Genomic DNA, 14209 nt, shown 5'->3' with positions numbered 1-14209 from the left:
ATTTTGAAATGTCATGAATGTCATGTACTGATAGAAGTTACTAGATAATATTATTTGTTTACCAAAATAATATGGATGTGTCAAAGTGAATTGTGTATTGCTATAACATTTAATTAACCAGTGAAAATGCTGCATAGAGCACCTTTGAGAGTTGTCCTTAAAACTCGAACTGCATCATATCTTGTATCTGAGTTGGATGACGCTGACTGACCCATGTCAATGGTTTTCATTGATTGATTGATTAATACCAAAGTCAACAAAACAGCGTCTCAGTCTATCCTTAGAGTTGACAGTTTACAGGCTGTCGGATCTGGGTGGGGACAGGAAGTTGGAAGACTTTGCAAGTTGAAAGGGTGAGCAAGATGGCATTGCTGTTACTGTGAGATAGGTACAAGTAGACTGTATCCCTGTGTGTGTGTGTGTGTGTGTGTGTGTGTGTGTGTGTGTGTGTGTGTGTGTGTGTGTGTGTGTGTGTGTGTGTGTGTGTGTGTGTGTGTGTGTGTGTGTGTGTCTGGGGTTCAAAGATTAATGGGCTGTCTACTTTGGATTAACCATTCGTTCAACGAAGCAGAGGTAAAATCAGAGTTTTTTTTCCCCATAGGTTAGGAAGCACACCAGTATGAAGGAAAGGGTTTTAGGGATAATCTACAATCACAACTGAGAAACTAAGGTAAGCTTCCTTAGTGTCTTCAGGGAGGTGATGGTTTCTTTACAGACATCGTCTTAAATCGACCATTTGAAGGAGTTCAGTGTTAATTGAACAACACCTTGGGAAATACACTTGTTTGCTGTCTTGGACTTTTTCAGTGTGTGTTATTAGATCTTAGCCAGGCTGACCTGAATGCAGCTCAAACACTACTTGGCTTTGATCAACAGGAGTTTATGTTATAGTTTATTGGCATTCAATACAGTTAACAAGGGACAATTTCCTCTTTCTGGGGAATGTGTGAACTAGTCAGAAAGACAAAAAAACACCCTTGGCTCTTATTTTTGTAATGTTATTCTTTGTAATTCTAAACCTTGTAGGTGTTAACCTGTGATAGCAATCTCATATAAATGCAATAAAACACATTTGGTGACAGAAATCTCATATACAGGTAAATGCAATCAAACACACTTTTGCGTGTCACGTATGTGTTTAATGTATGAATTACCTAGAGCAAGGCTGCCCAATTTTAATTTAAAAAAAATATTAATTTAAAATTATAACCGTAATGACTACGAAACGTTAATTTTGTGTAGCTAAAAAGTACTTGATCTGAGTTTTACGGCAATGTAAAGCACAGTGCTGGTAAACTTCCATTTTAAATGTAAATACGTAAGTTTTAGCTATGAAGAATTACAAGAATTACGTAATTCTTCAACATCATTTATTCTTGGCCCGTGGCCTTTCATCCAGATACATTTTGGCCCTTCGTATGAAAGAATTTTGGGCACCTCTGACCTAGAGAACAGTGATACCAGTTTGACCTCTGTGTGTCTCGTACAGAGATAGGTCTTGTACATGTTTAGCCTAGCTTAGCACAGAGACTGCAGGCGGTGGGAAAAGAGTTTGCCTAGACACGTTAAAGTTTAGGAACAGTAGGCCTTCAAGCTATTTTATTTCTATTTTGCCAGGTTTGAGCTCTGTTCTGTGAACAAAAGCAAGATGTCTCTTGAGTCGATTGGTGACTTGCTTCCAAATTAACAAGATGCAACATGTATGAACAAGACAGGAGTTGTTGACAGTGTATTTTTCACTTTCAGCTGAGCTTTGTGCTAAGCTAGGCTAAACACAACCAGGACTTATCTCTGTACTGGACACACAGGAATAAAAGTTTTTACTTCACCCTGGCTAAGACAGCAAGTAAGCATATCTCCCAAATGGCAGTGTTCCTGAAGAAGTTTAGAGCCACAGATACAGTAGTAGTCACATGAAAGTGATTTTTGACGAATTATCGCATTCCTGTAAAAACCCAACAGTTGGTACCAGATAAGTGGTCTGACTCAGTTTGGAATAAAATGTTTCAGTGGTCTGTAAATTATTTATGATGCCTACTAAAGAAAACCTTGACCATGCAACAGAAAAAAAACACTGAACTGCCACAAGCGGCAGTCCCATCATGTCTTGTATATTGGCTTTCCTGTTTTCAAACAGCAGCTAATGAGAAGCAGCAAAAGCCAATAGACAAGGGAAAGAGAGGAGTGAGTATGGAAATCATCAGAGAGCAAGGAGTAGGAAGGCAGAGAAAAGGGAAAAGAAGGAGCATCACTTCAGCTATCAGGCGGGTCAGAGAGGGAGACACAAGCAGTTTAGGAATCAGCTGGAAGAGTAGCTGAGGCATGGTGGACGAAGTCAGCGTAAAGATTGAATTGAATGCATTTTTACTTACTGTACATTTGCTACTAAAATAAGCTGATGATCAGGCAAGATAAACATAGCATTTGTGTTAAAACTGTCATTCCATTACAGTAAGTACATTAGGAGAGAGGCTTTTTCTGCAGCTGTGAAGAGAGATTTAGAAGTTAGGTTTTGTTTAGATATTCACAATAGAAATTCTTTAAAACACAATATAATATACGTATGTATATCTGCTTCATTCTGAGGATCTCCATTGGAAACTCACATCTGTGGCAACTAGCTTTATGTACATTAGTTGTAACTTATAGTGGTGGAGGAAGTATTCCGAACCTTTACTTAAGTAAAAGTACTAATACCGCACTGTAAAAATACTCTGTTACAAGTAAAAGTCCTGCATTTAAAATTATGCATAAGTAAATGTCTGTAAGTATCATCAGGAAAATGTACTTAAAGTATTAAAAGTAAAAGTACTCAATGCAGTAAAACCCTCCCATTTTAGAAAGTGTAAAGGATCCAAACTGTTTTTAATGGTCTAATAATATCAGCTGGACTTGTAGGCCGTTATATTGTTGGCAAGTTTCATTTATAATAAAACATCAGTTTTTATAAACTACATGTGTTTTGTGTGCAAAAATCTTAATGTGTAAAGTAACTAGTAACTAAAGCTGTCAGATGAATGTAGTGGAGTAAAAAGTACAATATTTCTCTCTGAAATGTAGCGGAGTAGAAGTACAAAGTGGCATGAAAAGAAAAGACTCAAGTAAAGTACAGGTACCTCAACATTTGTACTTAAGTACAGTACTTGAGTAAATGTACTTAGTTACATTCCACCATTGCTTATAGCAATCAATCCCAGAGCAGCAAACCAGAGACAGTAAGTGTCATGAATTGTAATGTCATCAGTTTTTCTAAAAGCTTAGTGAAAATGTTTCTTTTTCTTTTTTTAATGTCATGTACAATAATGCTTTCGACATCATAATTTGACTGTATGTATGTAACAAGAAAGTCCCATGTGAGCATGGCTAATTTGTACTGTTCATTACAACAGTTAGATAAAGATAATGGTTTCTACACACTTTGGCTAAAAAAACAACAATAGTACTTTCTTCAATGATTCATCAGTGTGTGTCAATATTATTTAAATGATATCCTTGCAGGGATGTTTACTACTAGGGTTGGGACGATATGCTTTTGTCCTGATTCGATTATTTTACGGTACATGGGTGCCAATTGGATTTGTATTGTGATTTTCATTTATTGTTATTCTAGAAGTGTTGTGATTCAATAGTATTGAGTATGGTGATTTCCTTTTCCTTCTTTAACGATAACAAAAGTTGAAAAATACTTCTAGAGACAATATATCATGAGACATTTCTAAAAACTAATTATTTCAGTCTGATATTTATTTCATTTGTAAAGAAGAACATAACATGGATTTTCGTCAGCGTTACCATATGAACAGAAAATATTCAGGTCAATCATTGGGAAATAAATAAATAAAAAATATTGATTCTGGGAGAAAAAATCGTCGCAAAAAATCCTGATATATACCTGAATTGATTATTTTCCCAACCTTATTTACTATGACAATTTTCTATATGCTTCCTTAAAACCACCACATGATATCACCACATTTTGCAACATCTGCCCCATTGTGGTCAGAAACCCTCTAAATATCTCTCACATCTGCATTCCCATGTGACAGGAAACTCTCACTGTAACTCTGATTGACTCAGCAGGTTAGGAGTTGTTACATTAACAGCCATATCAATGAGTAACTACAGTAGCACTACCTCAAAGGCGCAGTGATGGAGCCGTAACTTACCTTCCAGTTTGGCATACTCTGACAGGCGTTGGTAGTTGACCAGAGCTGCCTGCTCCAGACACTTACGGATCACAGACTTGACTTCCTCTTGCGGAACCAGAGTTGCAATATCTTTCATCAGAACCTAAAAAGGAAAGACACAGCAACCGCTTTTATTTTCAGTGTACATTAAAGGTCCCATGACATGGTGCTCTTTGGATGCTTTTATATAGGCCTTAGTGGTCCACTAATACTGTATCTGAAGTAGGGTTGGGTACCGAAACTCGGTGCCAATAGGGAACCGGTGCCGACGTAAACGGTAGTAACGAGACCGAATAAGAACGAAAGTTTCGGTGCCTCATTTCGGTGCTTCACTTTAGCCTACACTACACCTGACAGCATGTAACGTTAGCCTACCTTTAGCTAGCAGCTGGATTAAACACCGGTAAAATGCTGACAGCTAACGTTAAACAGTGTAAAGTGTGACTGTATTTCACTGTGGAGGACTTCAACAGCGGGCTGTAACAGTCTGCAATGCAGCGCAGCAGCTGCCGTTCTCGGAATTCATAGATATACAGTATGTTTATATGGTCGGAATTAAACAACACAGACGGTGCGTTCACTCGCAGCTGCCGTTGTCGGAATTAAACAACACAGACGGCGCGTTCACTTAAAACAGGTAGCCTCGTGGTGCATTCACAGTAATTGTAAAATACCCTTTTCCCATCTGGGGTTCAACAGCAATATACTGGTGAAATAAGTTATTGTTATTGTTATAGTTATTACATTATTATTAAATCTTTAATTTTGACCATGGCCTTAGCAATAAACAAGTCACTGACTGTTGTTTACTACCCTTATTTTTTTTCTTCTTCTTTTTTTTAACTTTATTGAAAAGTACCGGTTCAGGCACCGGTTCAGGCACCGTTTAGGCACCGGCACTGTTTTAAAAGTATCGATTTAGCACCGGAATCGAAAAAAAACCAAACGATACCCAACCCTAATCTGAAGTCTCTTTCCCAAAATTCAGCCTTGGTGCAGAATTACAGCCACTAGAGCCAGTCCCACAATGAGCTTTCCTTAGGACGTGCCATTTCTGTGTCTCTAGCTATTGAGGAGGAGAGAGGGGGGGGCAAGGTGGAGGGTGGGGGTGTGGCCTTGACCAACTGCCACTTTTCTTGTTTGAAAGCCATGATGTCTCTCTCTCATGGGTTGGCCAAATTCTCTGGGCGGGCAAAGCAGAGAAAGGGGAGGTCACCTTGCTTGTTATGACCTCATAACAAGCAAGATTCCAGAACGACTCATCTGAGCTTTCATTTTCTCTAAGGCAGAGCAGGATACCCAGGGCTCGGTTTACACCAATCACCATTTCAAGCCAAATGGGGACCATAGGCAGGCTGGGGGAACTCATATTAATGTTAAAAAACCTCATAAAGTGAAATGTTCATGCCATGGGACCTTTAAACCTTATTGTTACAAGAAAAATCAAGACAAACGTCAACCGGTAAAAGTATGTTTGAGTGAAAAAATATTATTCCGTCAAGGAAAGTGCATCGGCAACACATTCTCACTCCCATTGGGTCAGATCGGGACTCTTGGCGTCATTTCACGACGCTCTGGGTCAGGACGTACGTTTAACTGACATGCGGCACAAGAACAGGACAGTAAAGCGTGATTTATGCTTCTGCGTTAAATCTACGCAGTGGCTACGTACGTACATATGTCGGACCCTACGCCGTAGAACCCTACTTGTTTTCTCTCTACAGTCGCTACTCGCTCCGAAGCTAATTGCGTCACTCTCTCACTCGCTCTACCACACACTCCCCACACACACACGCTTACGTAGGCAACGGCAAAAGCTCTGCGTTGACAACCATAAATCAAGCTTTAGGTTTAGGAAAAGATGGTGCATGGGGTTACCAAAGTTGCAATGACAAAAACAGGACATGAACCCCAGTCTCCTGGGTGAAAGTCCTGTGTTGTTTGACCCATCCATCACCCCAACCAACCTCCTTGCGCAGGTTTTTCTGTCTTCCATACTACTCGTTACCAATGTCGCTCTTAATACTACGTCATCAGCCCGGTGCATTCCATACAGACGCTGAAGGGTGATTTTTGCATGGGTATCGGTATCGACGCTGAGAGCCAGTGACCAAGAGTCTGTATGTTACGAGTTGGAAGTGAGAAAGGGTTGCATCGTCAGATAAAAACATGCATCTGTCCAGCAGTAAACACAACTTACCCTTTCAAGCAAGGACAGCGTCGCTTTCAGCGCTCCCTCTGGCCGTCCAAATGGAAAGCAGTACCTATGGAAGCGACAGATTGGATTTTCATGTAAACCCTCGGCAGTCCCGTTTGGCATAAGATCGGCGCATGGTTGTTGTACAGGGCCTACCTGAAGTGTGTAATCTGGTTCTCCAGAAGCACTCGTAGCCTCTCCTTGATCTCCTCAAAGTGCTCCTTCTCTTCCACGGTCACTGTGCCGATACCATCAGGCCTGCAGGACAACAGCAGTTACAAGCAATACAAAGTTTTAGTGCTGGGGAAGCAAGTAGAACACCAACTGAAATATGAGAGACTTTTAAAACCCATGGTAAAGTGTGTGTATATTTTTGGATATATATGTTTCATCTACTGTATATGTACAGTACATTTACACATTTGTATTTCCATGCCTCTCTGAATCTCCTCAGGTTCTGGGAAAACAAGAGAGCCTTGTGGGACACAGGATATGAAAGAGCTCCACAGCCAGGTCTCAGCACCGTAGGGTTATGATTAGTTCAGGTGCGGGGCCTCAGTTTATCCTTTTATCAGTATTTAACACTTATCTCAGAGTGCTTTCACATTGGCAGTTTAGTCTGAATATGGGTGTGGTTCACCTAAAAATCTGGCGATATGAACACTTTTCCTGAACTTGGGTTCGGACTAAGAAATTGGACCTAATTGCACCTGAAATAGTCTCAGACCGGTCACATGACGACCGATGGTCAAATGACAGGTCTAAGTAACAACATGGATTTTTATAACCCACACCACAAAATAAGGTTCTTGCAGTGATTGGCAATAAGGAAATGCAGATATGAGAGTGATGGTTTTGGTCCCTCACAAGTACAAGTAGAGAGAATACATGGTGGGCTTGCTCTGTACATCTCATGACTGGCAGTTAAAGATTGCTACGCACACATGCATGCATACACACAGACACACACACACACACACACACACACATTTCAAAATGCGAATTTAACATTACAGCTGAAATGTATTTTCATTGTTCTATCATTTTCTTCTAATTATTTCAATACATGCATGTCAGGTGTGTGTGTGTTTGTGTGTGTGTGTGTGTGTGTGTGTGTGTGTGTGTGTGTGATGTGTTTATCGTTTGTGACATGGTTGGGTCTGGGCGGAGTGTGAGCAGAGTGCATGTGACAGAAGAGGCGTTGGACTGGTGGCCATGACAGCATGATGAGTAGCAGGAGACATGACACTCTCCCTCTCTCTCTACCCCTCCCTTTGACATGTCATTTCAGCAGACAGTGAGAAACTGTGTGTGTGTGTGTGTGTGTGTGTGTGTGTGTGTGTGTGTGTGTGTGTGTGTGTGTGTGTGTGTGTGTGTGTGTGTGTGTGTGTGTGTGTGTGTGTGTGTGTGAGTGGGGTGGGGTGCATGTTTGCTGCACTGCTCCATGAGTGCTTGTTGCTAGATTTCTAGTAGTACCAGTTTGCTTAGCATCAGCCATCACCCGAGCCAGACCCCCCCTTAGCATCTGGACAGACCCTGTCAGTTCGTAACAGCCACCTGTAGGACTCAGGGTGCTATGGAGGAGACGATGATGATGACTGCATGGAGCTCAACTGTTTGAGTCCGTAGACTGCTTGCTTTGACCTCAGCAGCAGTTTATTGGCCTGTTCTTTTCTAACACAACACTAGTTTTTATCGACGACGTTCCACTACCGGGGATTGCTCCGGTGGCAGCCGGAAATCCCACCAGATGGCCCTCTTTTTCGGCCGTATGTCCGGTACCTTCCTCTTACTTTGTGTTGTAATCCTAAACTCTGGTGGATTTATGAGGACTATGGTTAACGGCTCCTCAGATCTCTGCAGGGTAAATCCAGACAGCTAGCTAGACTATCTGTCCAATCTGTTTTGGACAGTTTTCTGTTGCATGACTAAAACAACTTTTGAACAGTTCCACCAAAACAAGTTCCTTCCCAAGGCTCTTTTGCAGAGGCGCCGTGGCTCTGTCTTAGCCCAAGACGATTATGATTGGAAAATAATCGTTAGTTGCAGCCCTGAACCGGTTAATATTAATGAAATAATGAATATATCCTGAAAGCTCATCATAACAAACTGGTGTTCTTTGTATTAGTGTAATACAAATAAATGATCCTAAATGAGTTTTTGATCCCAGTGGTGGCTAATTTCTCTATGAGAATCACTGGCTTGAGTTTATAAGTTTACACTGCCTGGTGATTGTATGCATTATCCTAACAAAGAAATTCCCAGTAAAAAGCCATCTCACCTTTCACATGGTGACAGAAAATGAAAGAGGGAAATTTCACACTAATTAAGTCCTGCAGGGCTCCTTTCTTTTCTTTCTTTTTTTTTTCATCCTGCCAGCCGTGCGTTGTCTCTTGGCAGCTTCCCCATGTTAGCCTGACCTCATGACCTCACAGCTCCGATGACGACAACAAGCAAATGAGCCATCAGTGACAGACAGACGGCATGCCAGCATCAGGTTCACATCTCCGTTTATACGCAGGGGACAACCATATCCAGTCCGTCAGGACTTTACAAACCTCCTGCAATTTCAATTTTAAAAAATCCAAACATTCAGCATTTAACTGTAAAGGACTGATGTGCCCCATACTTAATTGGTCACTGACATGACATTTTTTATTGTACACTTTCATCCCAATCCATCCGTCTAGAGCTGAAATGATGAGTTTATAAAAGGTACAAAATGTAGGATTTCTGCATTAAGAGGTCTAAAAACGACTATACCTATGTTATATATTTTGTTACGGTGTCTACTTGCACTATCCCAAATGTTTCCAACAATGTTCAAACAATAGACTGTAGCCAATGGTTCAAACCCAGAGAGATCTGTTATTTAATTTTAATGATACGGGACGTTTCATTTAGTCGCCTGTCAGTGGCGTCATAAAACCTTTGACCCCTCTAGTTACTCTAACTTCCATCAAAACACGGGCACCCAGATGATACGTTCGAGAGTAATTGTAAATCATACAATGTCGCAGAAAGAGTTATACTCAGTGACCGTGATACAGCTTGCTTTCTGTCACACAGCATCATATTGTCATTGATTACATGCCACTTGCAACACAGTAATACAGCAGAGACCTTATTTATTGATACTTTTCAATATCAATCCATCCAATTAGTCGATTGACGGAAAATGAATCCATTATTCTGATAATTCAGTCATCTTTTAAAGCTATAGTTCGTAGTTTCTGCCACCCCCCATGAGGAATTCTAAGTAATGACAACTACATTGTCAGCGTGTCCACATGATACAAGCCTTACGTGATCACGGACCACCCCCACTCCTCCTCCACACAGTTGTTAGTAGCCGAGGAGGACATAGAGGATTGAAAAAACATGATGGAGTCTTCAGAAGAGTTTCTGCGCGGGAAAGTCGCCGGACAACACAATCTTCTGAACATAGCCATACTGAAAAATACAGAGAGAGTTGTGTGGAGCTGATAGTCTTAATTAGCTTTGTAGCAACTAATTTGGCAATGGCTTGAATGTAATCGACGTTCATTAATATCAAAAAGTTATGCTTTAAGCAGGGAAATGTAAAAACTTTTCTTGTTCCAGTTTCTCAGTCAGTTCTCATGTTTTACTACAGGATTTCAAGATCCAAGGATCCAAATCCTTTATAAATTGTGAAATACACAACGGACCCAAAGAAAATGATTGTCAAATGAATCAAATAATTATTAAATAAATATATACAAATAACGTTTAGTTGCTGCTCTAAATCAGTTCTAAGATATCTGAGCTGTAAAAGCCAAATATTATCATAGGCTATTAACTCTTGTGATTATTTCTGATTGTGATTATTTTATTGACTTATTGTGGATTTTCCCAAAAGCACACTTTGTGTCATAAATCTACTTAAAAAAAATACATAACATGTGCATGTGTGTATGGATGGTATCAATCAAGAAAATGTGAATGTTGCATCTAAGATTCCATTCTTTGACCACCAACACTTTCATAAGTAATGACTGTTTTGGAATACTTTGTTCTTTAGATTGATACTAAATTTTAAACTCCAACAGTACACAAGAAATTTGAAGTCACATGAATTCTCACTAGCTGTTGAGATTGTGATTAACTCACGTTAAAACCATAAGGTGTCGCTGTAGAAGCTGTACTATAGATACATTTTAAATACACACATTGCTGTTTCACATTCACATTTAATTGAATGATTCCTTACTTTATATCAAATAAAGAGCAGCTGATATTGTTTATTTTAAAGCCATTTCCTAACAAACAGTGGATCTAAATGGAGTCGACATTTAGCTGGACAGAAGTCAAATCCTGACACTTTAGCAGGCGACCGGGCAACCGAGTCCAACTTGGTGCACCAACACCTCCAGGCCAGCAGGCTATTAGGAGGCAGGGGTGGGGGTGGGGTGTGTGTGTGTGTGTGTTTGTTTGTTTGGGTGGGTGGGTGGGGGGTGCTCTGGATGAGGTGTGTGCACTGGGGCACACGCAGCAGCGTTGGCAACGGAGGCATTCGGCCATCACACATGACAACCTGTCAACCTGTCATGCCTCGACCTCCAGGCACGACGGCTGGACTGGCAGAGCAGGTCTCTTGTCTGATGTGTGTGGCTGTGGATATGTAGATGAATAGGACTCATACTTATTTTTGGATTTCATGAGAAGAAGAATCTTCATCATGACGTGAATTTACGTGTGTAGTATTTATTTTCCCCATTAATAATAAAGTGTGCTGAACTCTGTCCTCTGGCAGAAAGACACAACTTTGTGACGCCTGAGTTGAAAGCAAAGACAGACAGCGCTCCCTGACCTTTGCCCTCAGCGCCGGAGTGGCCCTCGTCTATCTTTGTTACGCATCATCCGCAGACGGCTGACTGGGATGTTGACAGATCGGATGTCCGAGCACATCACAGCAGATTTGACGAGAGGTAAATACTGCAACGTGGTATAACAGGGTGCATACTGGAAGAAAGACCAGATGACTCCTGTGTCACATACCACAGAACCTTCAGGAAATGACACCGTTTGATCTCTGACTGAAAACTGCTCCTCTGAAACCAACTTTAAGAATATACTACCCTGCCTAATTCAGTTACCACAGCCCAAAAAAAACTTGGCTGGCTAGTGTCACTGACGATTTTGACCATTATTATAAGTCAGTGCACAAGGTATATTTTAGGGCTGTCCCCTAAATGTTGATGATGCAAGTCATCAGTGGAGGAGGCCCCAATTTCATCCTCATGTTGTTATTTCAATCGTATGCCTTTTGAGAACGAGAAAAAAGGATTGCAGGCTACAACTTTTACAAACACAAAAATGTCCAAACTGCAAACCTAAGTTAATGGAAATAGAGAAAGGTGATGGCAGATCAATGCATGCCCTTTATCTTCACCCTTTCAATTTGCTGCTCCGATCCTCTCAGTTCTGGTGCTGAAAGCTAGCAAAGCCGGCTAAACTACTTTCGAACCAGACACTAGTAACGCTCTCTATCTGTTGGGCTGACAGTGCTGGTGTGAGCCACGCAGGAGAGACGCTCTATAGTGCTTTAGGCTTTTATTATTGAACTCTGACTAGTACACACAATTTGTATTTCTTTAACTGTGTGCACATCAGATGATTTCATATCACAGATGATGATCGAAGGAACTAACATATGAGTCTTGAAACGCAGGACTTGACAGGTCTGCCTTATGTCTTACAGGAGTTTTGTTTTAGGTGGCTGGACTGTGGTGTAACTAGATGGAGGCTGTGAACACACACACACACACACACACACACACACACATACATACATGCATGTATAGATGTAATATATATAAATAAATGTTGAATTTGTCAGCAGATGACACATTTGTTGAAGAAGTAAACAAATAAACAAAGACCTGAATATGTAGTCAGAGACAGATGGCATATATATATATATATATACATACACACACACAGACAGGAATATATTCATAAGATGTGTATTATTGAGAAGTAAAAAATGTTGAGCTTTAAAAAAAGAAATGGAAAAAAAAGCAGGAACAAGCACTTACGAAATAAAAAAACTTGCCAACTTTTTGTTTTGTTTATTTGTTTTTTTTAACTATTTATGCTGTTGGGTTGCCACTGGAACCACAACTGTTGTGAATTTAAATAAATAGTTTGCTGATTTAGATCTAGCTCTGTGTCATGGCAGTATGGGCAGTGTGTGCAGATGAAGAGTATTTGGCTTCCCCTCCCTGGCCGCAGCGCACAGAGCTGCCATGTGAGCAGAGCAGCGAAGGTCTGCCAAGAGCCACCAGATGCCACATAACGCGTTGGCGCCTTGGAGGGAAGCCAAAAACCTTTTTTTCCTGAACACACTACCCACACAAAGATGACACAGAGCTGAATTAACTGCAAAGTATTCCTAACATTTCCTCCACGAAAGATCCAGCTGCTAATTTTTCCAACCCATGTTCCAAGCCTACAGGCAATGAGTATTTAAAACTCAAAATATAAAAAAAGATTTTTTGTTTATCCTCCAAGACTTTCGATTCAATTTCAACTGAATCTCACACACTAAATCATGACTCAGAATTTTTAAAACCTGGATCATATTCTATTTGCAAAAGAGAGCACAGGCAGATAGGTTGGAAATAATTCTTCGTCTACATTGTATCTACACCAGTTGATGTTAACTAAACGTTAACACCATGGGTGTCATGGTTTGTTTTCCTCTTTGCTTGTTTATACTTTGTGTTCTAACTCTGCTGTGATTTCCAACCCTGCCACCCCCATCTGCCTGCCCTCCCATCAGTGCATTCACTTTACCTGCTCATCCGCCCCACTCACCTGTTCTCCATTCCCTCATTAGCTCGCTAGTATATTTACATTTTTCACTTCCACTAGTCTGGACTGACAACAGACAATCCTGGTGCTTTCATTTTAGCCTACAGTAACTGATTAACTGGTTTTGATAATTGTGTTGAACCTGATTAGTTTCACAAACTGTCTGATTATTCCTGTTGTTGGAAAACTGTGATTAGCAATGTTGCTGCATCTCCAGATCTCAGCGATGAGTCATCAATAGCAATGATGGTTACATTTTCTTTTTTTTCTTTTTTAAAGAAGATGCTCATTTTTCCTCCTTAGTGCCACACAGACTATGAGATAACTTACCTTCTAGTTCCTGAGAAAACTGGGGACCTGAAGTCCTTTTTCTTCATGAACTCAATGATTTTGAGTTCTCTCTTAGCAGTTTGGGCAGGAAGCTCAGGGGCAGAGAGGAGCAGGGCTCGTTCAAGTTTGGCCTCAGATACAGGCCAGTTTAGCAACTCAGACACACGCAGACTAGGTGTGGTTGTGTGGAAGTGCAGGATTTTGGGAACAATGGTAGGTAGTTTTTTGAAAGTGGAAAGGTAAAGAGGTTATACAGGAAAAATAGACAAAAGAAAGAGAAAAAGTGAGCATGCAAAATGAAAACAAATCAAAGCATAAAACACAGAAGGTGGGGGAGCACATATGCACCTGTATATGTGGACTGGCCCGTTTGTCATTCATGTCATTTGTCATAATTTTCCTGCTTAAAAGCTGCTTGTCGCTTGCTTTCACCTCACAGAGAAATACCCCAAACTTTTACAGAAGATCGCAGTTCTGGAAACCAAAATTCACAGAAGTGAACTTGGAAGTGAATGGACCATGTGGGAATGACACAAATTTTCCATGGACCCAAAACAGTGAACAAAAGCATGCTAACACATGACTAATTAGCCCCAACAAGATTACAAAGAAACAGGAGGGCTGTGTATCGGGTAATAAAACTATAAGTGGTAGTCCT

At 40.6% G+C, this 14209-nt stretch overlaps 1 protein-coding gene across 4 annotated transcripts in view; it reads right to left on the bottom strand.

The window, feature by feature from the left end:
• Positions 1-14209, bottom strand: part of cadpsa (Ca2+-dependent activator protein for secretion a) — a 244851-nt gene that overhangs the window by 90359 nt on the left and 140283 nt on the right. For 3 of the 4 annotated variants that reach the window (XM_039796736.1, XM_039796738.1, XM_039796739.1), the window contains exons 14-16: positions 6541-6642; positions 6388-6451; positions 4167-4290 (exon numbers count right to left, since the gene is read on the bottom strand). In XM_039796736.1, the coding sequence (XP_039652670.1) occupies positions 4167-4290; positions 6388-6451; positions 6541-6642 (290 nt within the window). Of the gene's footprint in view, positions 1-4166; positions 4291-6387; positions 6452-6540; positions 6643-13551; positions 13723-14209 lie in introns of all 4 variants that reach the window. The other variant, XM_039796735.1, reaches the window with a different exon arrangement.

Source organism: Perca fluviatilis, chromosome 4 (assembly GCF_010015445.1).
Source record: "Perca fluviatilis chromosome 4, GENO_Pfluv_1.0, whole genome shotgun sequence".
In the NCBI taxonomy this organism is placed as follows: Eukaryota; Metazoa; Chordata; class Actinopteri; order Perciformes; family Percidae; genus Perca; species Perca fluviatilis.
Note: the sequence above shows the minus strand (reverse complement) of the source record. Positions and strands in the feature narration are given on the sequence as shown.